The sequence below is a fragment of the Xenopus laevis genome, chromosome 6S (assembly GCF_017654675.1).
Source record: "Xenopus laevis strain J_2021 chromosome 6S, Xenopus_laevis_v10.1, whole genome shotgun sequence".
NCBI lineage: Eukaryota > Metazoa > Chordata > Amphibia > Anura > Pipidae > Xenopus > Xenopus laevis.
This window is the reverse complement of record NC_054382.1, coordinates 36,766,155-36,780,308: the sequence shown is the minus strand read 5'-3', so window position 1 is coordinate 36,780,308 and position 14,154 is coordinate 36,766,155. Positions and strand designations below refer to the sequence as shown.

General features: G+C 37.8%; 1 protein-coding gene across 1 annotated transcript in view; it reads left to right on the top strand.

Annotated features, from left to right (window-relative positions):
• The window catches only part of LOC108719945 (raftlin), a 198,711-nt gene that overhangs the window by 72,908 nt on the left and 111,649 nt on the right, over positions 1–14,154 (top strand). Inside the window, exon 4 of the mRNA XM_018269260.2 lies at positions 13,968–14,076. Coding sequence (XP_018124749.1) covers positions 13,968–14,076 — 109 coding nt within the window. The remainder of the gene's footprint in view (positions 1–13,967; positions 14,077–14,154) is intronic.

The following is a 14,154-nucleotide window of genomic DNA, read 5'->3' as shown; positions in this document are numbered from 1 at the left end:
TCTCTGTAATAATAAAACAGTACCTTGTACTTGATCCAAACTAAGATATAATCAATCCTTATTGAAAGCAAAACCAGCCTATTGGGTTTATTTAATGTTTACATAATTTTCTAGCAGACTTAAAGAAATACTGACACCAGAAATTAAACTCTTTTTTACATTTATTATAATATTGCCTTTGAAAGCAACTTATAACTTTGCCATAAAGTATTTACCTGTCTGATGCCCTATGTTCCCGTATGAGGGGGCTGCCATATTTGTGCAGCAGGAGATACTTGAACTGACAGGCTGAGATGGGACAGCCAAGTTTAGAAACTTCATCTAACAATTGCTTACAAAAACAAACCTCTCAGCAAAAAACGATCAACATGACCTATAGGAAACTTTTAACGTACATTCATATTTTAAAAAAATATTCTTTTTAGTGTCAGTATTTCTTTAAGGTATGAAAATCCAAATTACAGAAAGATCCGTTATCCGTAAAACCCCAAGTCCCGAACATTCTGGATAACAGGTCCCAACAACAGGTCTCTTATAAATTTATCAACCATTAATATTTGGCCCATGACATTGAAGAACAGGGCATCATGATATCTGATCTCAAATAATGCAAATATTATCCACACGCTTTCCCATATGCTAAACACTTCTTTAGCTTTAGTAGAAGCTGAAACCTGAATGCATAATTAACCAGAGGGTAAAGCGTATCAACAGGACCGAATTAAATCAATTAAAACTTGCTTTGTAATGTCATGGAATGCCTAAAACCCACCTCTTAGCAAGTGCATATTAAACATCTGTGTATGTACCCTTAGGCTGGTGGCACACAGGGTGTATTCTTTGCCATGGTCTTGTAGCCAATGGTGCTTTTCTATGCAAAGATAGTAAATTTTATTGGACTGAAAACTGACAATACTGACATTGTCAGATGTTTCCCATTCTGTTGAACAGGAGGCAGCATAGGTGGTTTCTGGTTTTGGCTCTTCCCCCAAAGTAAACAGCACGAAAGCCATCAGTTAGTTTAGTTTTGGCCAAATGGTTGGTGTTATTAGTTTTATGCACTGCCATGTAAGTGAAAATTTTAAATATTAGAAATCCAGCAAAAAAAAATAAAAAATGTGTGCATTATTCAAACTAAATATCATTGCATTCATTGAAAATGATGTGATAATAGCACCTTCTCCATTTGACCTTGGAAAAAACAGCCAAAGGACAGGCTGAAGCGAAATAAATAAATAGATGCAAATCAGAGCAATAAATATGTTCTCAGTGTTAACCAGGCTTAATTTATTAAGCAATTTTATTACAGTTGGAAAAAAGCAGACATTTGGGTCATTGCCAACATCCTCCAAAATGAATACATTATATAATGTTATGTGAGTTAATTATTTAGTGACTCCTTAATATACTTTTTTAATAGCAATATGCCCAGCAGCCTAAAACGGCAGCCTCTTGATTCTCCAGCTATCAGACTGTCATATTGGCATACTGAATAGTGTCCAGCCTGATTACAGATGTGAATTTCTAATGTCCTTTCTTGGTGTGTCTCACCTTTTTCTTTTCTACTCATGGAAATATCACCTATCACATTTTCTTCAACCCCCCCCCCCTCCATTCTTTTTATTATTCAGATATTTTACATGGCACTTTACATAGAACTATCACACAAACATTAGACCCAGAGTCTTATCAGAGGCCTGTAAAATTAAAATCTTATTTTAGATTGAGTGAGGAAACCCACACAAACTCACTGAGACTATATCATGGTTTTTTAACCTTTTTCTCAGCGTACCTTCTTTTGTGACCATAAAAAAGGTTTAGAATTTATTATGCATGTTTTAAAATTACTATTGATTTTGTAGCACAACTTTTCACTTTATTAAGAGTATTATGAAGAGCCATTTAGATATCATGTGATTACTCCTCACTTATAGGTTAATAATCATTGTTCTAAAACATTGTCGGGGCCCACAAGAGTCGAGGCACACCAGTCCAGACCGACCCTGTTCTAAACAGATGTCACATTGGTTAGAATAAAAGCAGGACTGCATGACAGTTAGATGTCAACCATAGAAACATGTAGTAGAAAACTGGACATTGAGGAAGAGTTGACTGATTTGCAAAATAAACAGGGTTTTTTTCCACAAAATGCTCTATACAGTATATGCTAATGCAACATTTAGCAAGCCACATTTAGGTAGAGTTTTGCACAATTACCAGTTAAAAAGCATTAGCAAGTTAGAAGAGTGACAATGGTGCCAGTAATTGTTAAAGACACTCACTGCTCAATTAATGCATCAGTTACTGAATAATCAGCATTTAGTGATTTCACTTGGGTGTTACACAAGTCACTGAATGTGTGTTTTCAGTAAGTAATAGTGTAAAACTTGATATTTAATAAAAGGAAATAAGATGCTACCTATGAGTTTCAAGACCATTTTAAACAGATACTCTCAGTTCTAGTATCACCCTAATTTTCCCCCCTCATCCAGTGCTTAAGGGCATGGCTAGGGCAGGACAGGGTGTGGCAAAGACACACCTGGTTTAGAATGCAATAATAATATGAGTTTTTATCTCCTTGGTTACATATAATATTTAAATTTTTAACAGGCTCACATTATATTATATATTTTTATGTATTTTATATAGCCCTTTAAATTACAGGTTGTGGGATCCATTATTCGGAATTCAGTTATCCAGAAAGCTCCGATTATGGAAAGGCTGTCTCCCATAGACTTCATTTCAAATAATCCAAATTTTTTAAATTCATTTCCTTTTTCTCTGTATTAATAAAACAGTACCATGTACATCAAGGGTGTCCAAACTTTTGGCTTCGCCGGACCACATTGGTAAAAGAAAAATTGTCTGGGGCCACACATGAAATACGCAAACACGTTTGATTTGTAAAAGTAAAGGAAATACACAGAACTACAATGCCAGTTGGATAACCAGATGGAGCTATACACTAGAATATGGGACACCTGGATATTAAATAGACTTATTATTATATTATTATTACTAATTGGGCAATGAGCAGAGTCCACCCTCCTCCTATATCCTTTGCAACATGAAGTTTCCTCGGGAACCAAGCGTTTCAAGCTGGGCCGCATGTGGCCCTCAGGCCACAGTTTGGACACCCCTGATGTACATGATCCAAACTAAACTATAATTCCAAATTACAGAAGGATCCATTATACGGAAAGGTCCAGATCCCGAGCATTCTGGATAACTTGCCCATGCTTGTAGTTTACATTTCTGTATTAATTTATTTGTACATTTCTAAATTAGACCAAAATATTGCTTTTACAATATACGTCAATATATAACCTGACCGAAACATATCAAACTGCCATTTTTAAAGAGGGTGACCTTTAATTCAACTGCTTAATCAAGTGCTAGCCTTCATAAAGCTTCCTCTTTAAGATGAATAATGTGCAGTCTGTGATTTATTAATATTACATGAATACATGCAACTTATTAATATTTCATACAGACCTGTATTCACTAATAAAATAGCAGGGTGAATTGTAGACCAGAGGAACTTGGCCACTCTCTTGAGATGTTTCCAGGAGGCTCCTGAATTATTTGCAGTGGGCATCCGCTATAGAGGGAAATCACTTTGTGTGCCGTGTGTAGCTGCAATCGTATTGTAATATACAATTTAGGTCGTATGGATTGTTTCTCACTGTGTGTGAGAGTTTTGTAAGAAGTGAATGATTTATAAGAAGTAGATATTAGATGCATTTACATTAAAGTCCATGGATCATAGATTTGACAGTTGAGATTGAATACTGGGACTAAAAATCAGCCCTGATAAATAAATAATATATACCAGGCTGTATTCAAGTGTAAATTAAATGTCAAAATAAATCCCTATTATTTTGTCATACATTTGATCAAAACAGTGTTTCTTAAGCTTTTTGCTTGAGGGAGCAGCTTGTGACCCAATAATTATTTTATTCACAGTTACACAACTCATTCTCATTAGTATTTTTAATTGTATTAAACAATTTCACTGCAAACGGATCATATTCAACTTCTTCAGTGCTTGCTGGTATCCCCTTTGCTGGTTTAAGCTGGTGTAGTACAGAAGTCTCTGAGATCTATACTGGGCATATGCCCATCCAGGGCAGGGCAGGGCATGGTATACTGGGAACAACTTGTATAAAGCATAATTTGGACAAGTTGGACCAGAAGAATACCAGCCAGGTGGTAACCCAATCATTTCATTTTCCACATTTTTGCTAAAGGACAATTAATGGGAATTTCTCCCTCAGTTGGTTAACATTGAACAGGCCCCAGCATCAAATCACATCTGAATATTGTTCATTACTCCGATGTGAAGTATAACCAATAACAATCTTTATATATATTGATATATATCACCCCACTTTGAATGCTGGCATGTTATGCCAAGTATCTGTCACCATTTCAGGCCTTTTTTGTTACTTTTCTGTCTTCCTAGTACAAGTACTCATGTCCCTACTGTCATCTCTAGTTTTTTATCAAATACTTTTCTGTTTCCCGATATTCCAATACTTCATTATATTATAAGCCCAGTGATCTTCAACATATGTCTTCCAGCTGTTGCTTACTGCCAACACTGTAAAAAAACATGTCTTTAAGCTAGAGGTATCTAAGTATCTCTTCTCAGAATCTGACTCAATGAATGTAATTTATGAAAGGGAACAAGGTGTAAAATGCAGAAAAGGCGCCTCATTTTGTAGACCACGTTCCTTTATTTTTGCTTGCTTCACTGTCTCAAAGTTTGCATCAGGCAAGTCATTGTTATTTGTGCCTGCCATGTAAGAGGTTACTATGGGCAATCCCTGGCCACCCACATGGATGAGGCTTCTTAATAGTGTGGCATTTCATGGCCTATCTTCAGATGGTGAAATGGCTTTTACTTTAATAAGTGCATAGACAGAAGGACAATGTTTCTTGGCTGCATGGCTTGTCATTAATGCTCAAGACAACATGTTGGTTGAAATATTGCTATTGCCTTATCATGCACTGTAAAATTGGGAGTGTCATTCTATATTGTAATTTAATTTTTTTCTACAACACTGCACTTTACCTTGTGCTGGATAAACTAGCAAACCAGAACAAAAACTCAAGCGTTTTTCATGGGCCCAAGAGTAGAAGCGAAAACAATTTGGCACTTTGCTCTTATACAGTACCTTCATATATTATCTCAAAAGACTCAATAGAATATAGTAGATGTGGGCCACTACTGTCTCAAACAGCCAGTTATGTTAAAAGAATACTTATGCTCCTCATTAAAAATAACAGTTGAACTCAATAACGAAGCACATCTATCTGTGAGGTGAATCATCATGCAATGGAAACAGTAAGCGATGTGTTTTATGCCCTTATGTACTGTTTCATGCTATAAATAGAGTGAGGGGGTTCATGTGAAAGTGACAACCCATTGCCTAAAGCTAAAATTAGCTTTGTTATGTAGTACTGAAAATTGTATCTCTTGTCGGAAGGCGCTTATTTTATATTTGTAAGCCAAATTGTTAATAATGTCAAACAAAAAAAAACCCTGACAGCTAACATAAAAACCTTTGTGAAACCTGGCTTCCAGAACAATGCATAAGGTTTCTTTAAAACTATATAGAGGGCAATACTTTTCCTACCTTTCAATCCTAATATGAATATAAACATGAAAACAAGAAGTGTCTTGGCAGTACCACTTCCTAATACTTACTGGGAGACATTGGGGCAGATTCACTAAACGGCAAATTGTCGCCAGCAACCGCTTCACACACTTTGCCAATCGCAAATTCACTACACTAATTCAGTAATATGCGAGTTTGCGTCCTGCTCGCAGAACTCTGGCGACTTTTAGCTAGCGATGCTTCTTCAGTGCGAGTATTTCACTAGCGTTCTTTTGTGCATAGCGAAAATTCGCTAGTAATCTTAGGCTTAGGTCATTTTGACTAGGGGATGCACGTAAAAGTCATATACATGTCTTTTTTAAAGATGGTGTAAATCAGGAGTGCCTATACTTTACTAATGCGAGGTATACTATAAGTGATATTGTCGTATTATGATCTACATCCGTAAAAGCATTGTTAGTGAAAAATATTACTTAAATATTGATTTATGAGAAAATGTATATAATTATATGTAAACATGTATTTATTACGTAACCTTAACGTAATAAATATGTGAATGAAAAGCATGAAACAGGAGGATAATTTAGACAAGCTGTTAACAGTGTCTTGAGATCACCAGCTAAAGGTCTACTTGTAGATCCCGATCTACTTTTTAGGGAACCCCTGGTGTAAATGCTTGAAGTGGCCACTTTTTATTACAAAAAGTAAGTGTGGTGTTCATGCAAATGGCCTGTAGATGTCACTGTGCTCATACTTATACTGTGCATACTTCCTGGTAGCTTAAAAGTGAAAGCTTACTGTTGTGTAATGCCTGCATGACTCTGCTATTATTACAAAAAGTAAGTGTGGTGTTCATGCAAATGGCCTGTAGATGTCACTGTGCTCATACTTATACTGTGCATACTTCCTGGTAGCTTAAAAGTGAAAGCTTACTGTTGTGTAATGCCTGCATGACTCTGCTAATAAAGCACTGTTATACTTTACTCATCCTCGGCTAACCAAAACATAACAGTAAGTAAGTGTCAGGGCCCGAAGGCTCTGTTGTAGTGCGGACCAAGGAGGAGGCAAAAACACCAAGTTCGCGGTACAAAAGGATTTATCAAGAGGATGGTCGTAAACAGGCAAATGGTCAAATACAGGCAGCAAGGATCAGAGTCGTAAAACAGGCAAGAAGTCGGTACACAGATAATCAGAAAGCAGTAAATCACACCCAGGAACTATGCAAGATAGACCTATAATTGGGCAAGGAGGAAAAGGGCAGTCAGGAATAAATAGTCCAAAGTTGGCGCCAAAACTTGACGCGATGACGTCATGACGCCGACGCCGGCGTCCTCACGTTAGCGTCCTGACCCCGACGCACATTCTGACGCCGGCGTCCATTCCGTCGCCGGCGACCAATCCGGGGGCAATTCGTTTAGGACGCAGTCATATTGCGACCAGGAAGGACCGCATGGTGGAGCAGGAGGTCGCCATCTTGGACATCCCGTGGGGTAAGTTCTCCATCTTCCATTACAGTAAGTACAAAAAGAGGTCATGTTTAGTAAAATCTGCATTTGTGGAGCATGACCATTCGCCAGTGCGAAAAGTCTCCTGGCGATAGAGTGCGAACGAACGCTAGTGACAGTCTCTTTCGCTAGCGAATTGTCGTCTGCACCTGTTGGCGATGTCCCTGTGGATGTGATAACTGGCGAAAAGTCGCTAGCGTTAGCCACTTTGTCCTTTAGTAAATCTGCCCCATTATTTCCATAGGCTGTGATAAAAAAAAATAAAATCTGTTTCTAAAAATGGTTTGCTAACATTTGAAAAGAAGCACACTATATGCAGGTGTGTATGAAGTAGAAAGTAGAAAAGAAGAAATTGGTTTATAAGAAAGCTGGAAGGAAAATGATGGAATGTGCTGCTATCAGATACCTTTGAGGAAACCCAGGAGATTGGTGATGATAAGTAACCTGCAATGTAATCCCTCCATGCTTTAATAATGTGATTATGATATCACTGCTGTGTGAGGTGCTGCATCCCTCTGATAGATGAAGTGCTTATCTCCAATATCACCTGAGTGCAGCCCAGTAGGAGGAAACGGTTTTCCTTCCATCGCTGAGCTGGAACGTATGTTATTGAAAAGCTTTTCCTGGGGTTGTTGCCATCGCAACAATTTTCATTCATATTGAAAAAGGAGCCACTGCCAATTCTCTCCTTACATTTTCAGATCCCTTGACTTTCTAAATTGGGTTTTCCTTCATACTTGTGCTTCGAGTTAAAACTACTACCTTTGGAAAGGCAACATAATTAACACTTCCACCTTCTCATGAGGGAAGCTGCCTTGAGATATGAAGGTTAGACTGATTGTGTAAATATTAAATATAATTATTGTAGGCATGGCCCCAGGGAGGTGCGACTATAGTAATTTGACTGTTTCACTGCTACGAGGGATTGGATTGCGTGATTGGATGTACAAAGAATCTTTATTCTAATTTGATTGCACAAAAGTAGTAATTGAACAGTTTAAAAATATCAATGAATATAGCTCTAGCGTCTAGCAGAAGGAACTGACAGATTTGACTTATGATAAATGCTAAATGTAATGGCACTTCATATTTTTGTAAAAATACCAAGTTGGAAGAAGTCAATCCCTTCTGAAGGTGTGAACAAATAGTGATCCAGTAGGTGCCAAGGCAGATGTATTGCTGACTATCCTGTGAATGGGGACCAAAACTATTGTCTTCTTGAATGATATATGATGGGAATCTTGCAAATATTGATTAGACTGAGCAGGTAATCCCATCAGATGAGGCAGTGGGTATGGTCTGTATCCACCTGGGCTGAATGTCCTCCAAACATGATCTAGGCCCTAGCAGTAGTTTCCACCACTAAATTTCCACCACAGTTGTCAACAAAGATGTCAACCTGGAATAATTTGGAATGCAGTTCAAAGAGAACCATTTCAAGATATGGTTATTGACTTACTATTTTACAAATGCAGAACAGAGGCAAATTAACAGTGTGGAGTTGTGGGACCAGAGAACTACTGGGGTGTATGGGTAATCAGAGCAGAGCAGGCATGGTAGGATTTGACAGGGTTTCACTACTAATGTAATTCTATAAAAATGAATCCTCCAGAATTTAGTTATTGAGGACTGTCTTTGTATATTGTCTCGTAACAGCAAGGATTCTAGTAATAATTTTTATTGTGCTGTATAAGAATTTAAATTGATTCTGCGAATTGAAGTACCTCTGCTTTCTAGAGCATCTGTGTACCACCCACCATGGAAAGAAGAAGTACTTCAAGTCTTAGAATCCAGCACTTCAACATGGAACAAGTTGAGGGTCCCTGTGAGTCAGAGGCAAACTATTATGGTTTGCTCTGAATTGCTCTTAAACACATTTTCTGCCAGAGCATTCGACTTCTTCTGCACAGTGAAAAACCATTTGCTGCACATTGGATGAAAATTCTAGTTTAAATTGGTAGCCTCTTGTCCTTTGTTTATTTTTGCATGTACTGTAACAGTAATAATTGCCCCTCACTAAGACCTTTTCTCCAGAAATAAACAAACCCAAAATTTCCAGAATTTCAAAAACTCTTCTAGTGTGAGAGAGTGCAATGGCGCTCTCCGCACTAGTGATGTGGCCCCCCTTGGACCCCCTCCAGCACAGGAGGGTATGGTGAACGATGGGGTGCAGCATTGAAGGAGCCGCTTCAGACTCCTTACCCAGAAATTACTTTGAGCCCTATGTATATTTTTATTTACATAGTAGGCTCTTTATTGTGATGTAAAATGCATTCCTGTACCTTATCACTTTAAAGAAAATGAAAGCCTCATAGAGCTATTAATATCTCTGGGAGGCCCTACAGTTGAAGGGCATCTTAAGCCATTTAATTTTCTGTCCCAAGTTATTCCACAAACTGAGCATGTGTAGTTGAAGTCAGGATCAGCTTCAGCCACACATGCTTAGGGGCAAATTCACTAAGATCCGAAGTTGTGCCAGCGACAGCTTTACCGCACTTCGCCAGGTGTAGTTTCACCAGCGCTAAGCAAATTCACTAAAATACGAAGTTGTGCTCAGGGCGAACGTTAGTGAAGTTGTGCTAGCGTTAATTCGTCAAGCAAAGCGAAGTTACGCTAGCGATGCTTAATTTGCATACGGCGCCAAGTTAAAGTACAATGGACATATATGTAGCAGCAAATACATTACACTACACAATCCTGGGAAAGCTTCATAAAATAAAATAGAGTTGTTATTTTGTCCTATACATGTGCCCACTGTATAGTTTAGGTGCCATATGTTAGGAAATGTAGGAAATGACGTCACGTTGGCGAATTTGTGCCAGCGTTAGGTGCTTTGCGCTTTAGTGAATTTGGCCCTTAGTGTCAGATGATTCACTCTCACATTCAAAACGGGGTGGCTTTGGGGTGTACCAAATAGTGTGTTATGGGTGGAAGAGGAAGGCTGTTCAGAAGTTCTGTGAGGCTATGGTTCTCTCTGTTACTATTCCTAGTTACCTGGCTGAGAACAGGCCCAATTCACCAATCTCTTGGTTTAATGCTAGACAGAAGATTAAGTAGCCAGTCAACCAATCTTTTCTCTTCTGAACTTCCTCTTGAGTCAACCACTCATCTATATTGAACTGGTTTATAATTGATGGAATATAGGAATAAAAAATAAGTGGTTAAAAACCTCGTCCTTCTGTTTTTCTCAGCCAATTTACCAAAAGTCCCATGCCCTTCTTCATTTTTATACCAACATAATATATATTTCAGTTTGTGCATGTTCATTTGGGCTCTTTGTTCAGGTAACCTGAAGGTTTTAAACGTTTTTCCTTACCAATCTTTAGTCAATTACAGAAGTACAGATTGTGCAGATGATTTAACTGTATCTGCGGGATTTCATTAGCAGCTATTCTATCCCATAATTAATCTCAGTTCCCTGTTTACACACACTTCTTCCTAGTACTCACCTAACAGATCTACCCTAGTATAAATACTGATTGGGCCTATTTACATCTATTACCCTAGCATAATCTTATTCATATTTTTTCTCTGAGCTGCGGCCCATTGTGGCTACAGAGATTGTACCTTAAAAACTAGCTCAATGCTGTAGGAACTCAATACCTTTAGGACTTCCTGATGTTGTACGTGGAACAGGTAAAATTTAAAAAAAGATTGACCTTGGAATACCTTTCATTTAGCCCAGATCCTAGATCCTTGAAGGTCTTCCATCTACCATTATCGTTGTCATTATTACCAATATCTACTAAGACAGCTGGGCTACATTGAACAAAACAACAAATAATTCGGTACTACCACACGTGAACTAACTGGTTAGTAGTTGAGCATCAGATGGAGGCTTGCTGATTGGACATTTCTTCCTCTGTAGCTTTAAAGGAAGGGTGTGCCTAAGGGGTTCTTTTTTCTGTTGTTCTTGGTCACTCTCAGTCTTTTAATTAAATCCATTTAATTTAGGGAAAGGTAACAGTACTCTGTCAAAGTAAAAGGCTTAATGTCAGCTTTGCTGTGGTGTGTAAGCTTAGCTTCTGTGCGAGCTTTCCTGTAAGACTGACATGAAGATACTACATATCACTGCAACAATATGAATAGTCCTATTGTCGTGCACATTTAATTTCATATGCATATTTAGTCTGTTTCTGTAGAAAGACTCATAATCACTTCGATGAGAAACACTTATAATCAGCTGGAACACACGGCCGCAAGTCTTAGCTTTGGCTGTTATCTTTCCCAAGTGGTCATTAAAATCCCAGGAAGTGCCCTAAGACATGTCTCATTAATGCACAGTATATGACCCTGGATGAAGCATAATGAATAGAAAAGAATTTCCGTGTATGTGAATACTCAGTGGGATGCACCAGCATGTAACCTGTACAGTGCTCTCTTGTTATGTTTCAGAAAAAGACAAATAATGTCATTAAGGGAGGGAGGCTGAATTATCTGTGCTAAATTAAAGCAGACTTGAAAATGCATTTGTTTGGATTTATCTCTGAGATGAAGCTTATACAATATTTTTCCTTTCTTTTAACACAGTATCTATTTCTATTTATCTATAAAATGAGAACATCGCACTTGCATTTAGGAACACTTGGCTCCTAAATATCTGAAAACAACAGCCGATAAATATTCCTCACGCACAAGTGTACCTGCTGCCAGAAGTTTAGAACACAAGGCTTAGGTTTGTACTTGCTCATATAAAATATATTCATTAAGCAGTGTGTAGCTTGAACAAACGGGCAGGCTTTTGTCTTTAACCAGGCAAGAAGCTAACAAAATGGCTTGTTCCTTGTAGCTATAGTGATTTTTCTTTTAAGAAGTGGGAAATGCATCACAGATCTGAAAAATAAACTGCCATAGCTGTTCTACTTGTTACAAAGGGAATAAGAAACGTGATGGCTCCCAGATGAAGGATTCCCTATCAGAACCTAGCTAGAGTTCATTCCATAAGCAAGAAAATATCAGATGAGACCTGGGCAATTGCTGCTATTGCAGATAATATCCTTTTTATGTCACTTGTGTATTAGAACATAATACAAAAACAGTATGTTGGTTTGAGGGTTTACTTTTCTTTCTGGCACAGTGTGAACATTTAAGCAATTGAGCTTTTCCCTTTGGTGGCACTAAAAGTACTTCTGGTCAAAGAACTACCGCAATACATGCCAGTACAACCCAACACTTGATGGAACAGAGTCATTATGTGCGTCAACACTATTCGTCACCCATTGACTTTAACACCAGAGGCAAAATTGATGCAAGCTGCTTTTCAGACACGCGTCCAAAATTGGACGCAGGTGTAAATTTTCGAGTTTTGCGAATTTTGCAAAATTCGCACATTTTTCGGCGAAACTGGAGAAATTCGCCCATCACTAAGTACAAATTTTGCCACACATTTCCAGACTTCACCGCTTTTACTTTTTTTAATGTATTTTTTAGAGCAACTTCTACCGGAACTTACTTAAACAAGGTCTACAGCAAACTAAAATAATGGTGTCAAATCTGGTGTGTGGATGGTCGTAAAATAAAATACACCAGGATAATACTGTTGTACTTCTTCTCACAGGCTAGACCTTATGTGCATTAAAATCTATTTAGGGCAAGAGCATCCCAAATCTATCAAAAGAAAAAACGTATGCGTTTCTGCCTTCACTGGGCACTTTATCATATTTCTTACCGTTAGGAACAGAAAAATATCAAAGTAATAGCCAATGACTTTGATATTTTTCATGCTACCCCTCAAATGTACATAAAATGTTCTGTACCCCCCTCTCTGTCATGTTTAGGTCTTTAACACCCTCTTGGTAGAAAGAGAAAGATTTTTGCAGCAAGGAATATATAAAGTAGCTAAAAATCTGGCATTGGTGGTTTTATAGAAATGGGTAGCTATCTACCCATGACCATCCTTTTTAGGATATACTGACTGCCTATCTATGGGATGACTTAGACGTAGTTGGCCAGCTTAAATATATTGCAATATATGGACAAACAATCCCTGTGTTGTTTAAAGGGTAAGGCATTTTTCAGTAGCAGTATGCACAAAATGTCTCTGTCTTAAATATATTGATAATGGGTTGAGTGCAGAGGACTTCTTGTATTTGTCTAGGGAGTTCAAACCAGTAACTAGGGGTGTCCCATCCTGAAGGCAAATTTTGGAAGTCGAAGTTAAATCTAGAAACCACTGGTCTAAATACTAATTATGATGCTCCCTATTGCTCTCATTCAGAGGTGACCCAATAAGGATCCCAAGTCTTCTGATGAACACGACTCAGTATCAAAATGACTTGTACACCACAGTTCTCAGTATGAAATTCTAAGATTTATACGAAGGTTCTGAAAGGCAGAAATACGTTTTAAGTTTTTCAATTACATTAGTTGTACAGGTGCAGGACCTGTTATCCAGAATGCTCGGGACCTGGGGTTTTCCAGATAACGGGTCTTTCTGTAATTTGAATCTTTGTACCTTACGTGTACTAGAAAATTATGTAAACATTGAATAAACCCAATAGTCTGTTTTTTGCTTCCAACAAGGATTAATTATATTTTAATTTCGATCAAGTGCAAGCTACTGTTATTATTACAGAGATAAAGGAGATAATTAAAAAAAAATCGGATTATTTGATTATAATAGAGTCTATGGGAGACAGTCTTTCCATAATTCGGAACTTTCTAAGTAACGGGTTTCCCGGATAACAGATCCCATACCTGTACTAGTTATCAGGATCTAAGTCGTTGCATGGATTAACAATTATAACATTACTGTATATTCAAATTTAGCTTAATTGTGTTTTGTATCTGATAAGGTTGCTCATGAGTAATGCATATATATATATACCCTTCTTTTCAGGAATTTGCCAAATGATCTTAACAATGAAGAATATCGCTTGGAAACGGAATTGTGTTTGTCTCCAGACCAACCAGCGGACCACAAAATAATACCAGACATTGTGAAAAGAGTAAGTAACAACAAGATGACTGGCAGTCTAGCCAAGCCAAGTGGTGTCAAAAACCGGGACAATATGGCTATACCCATT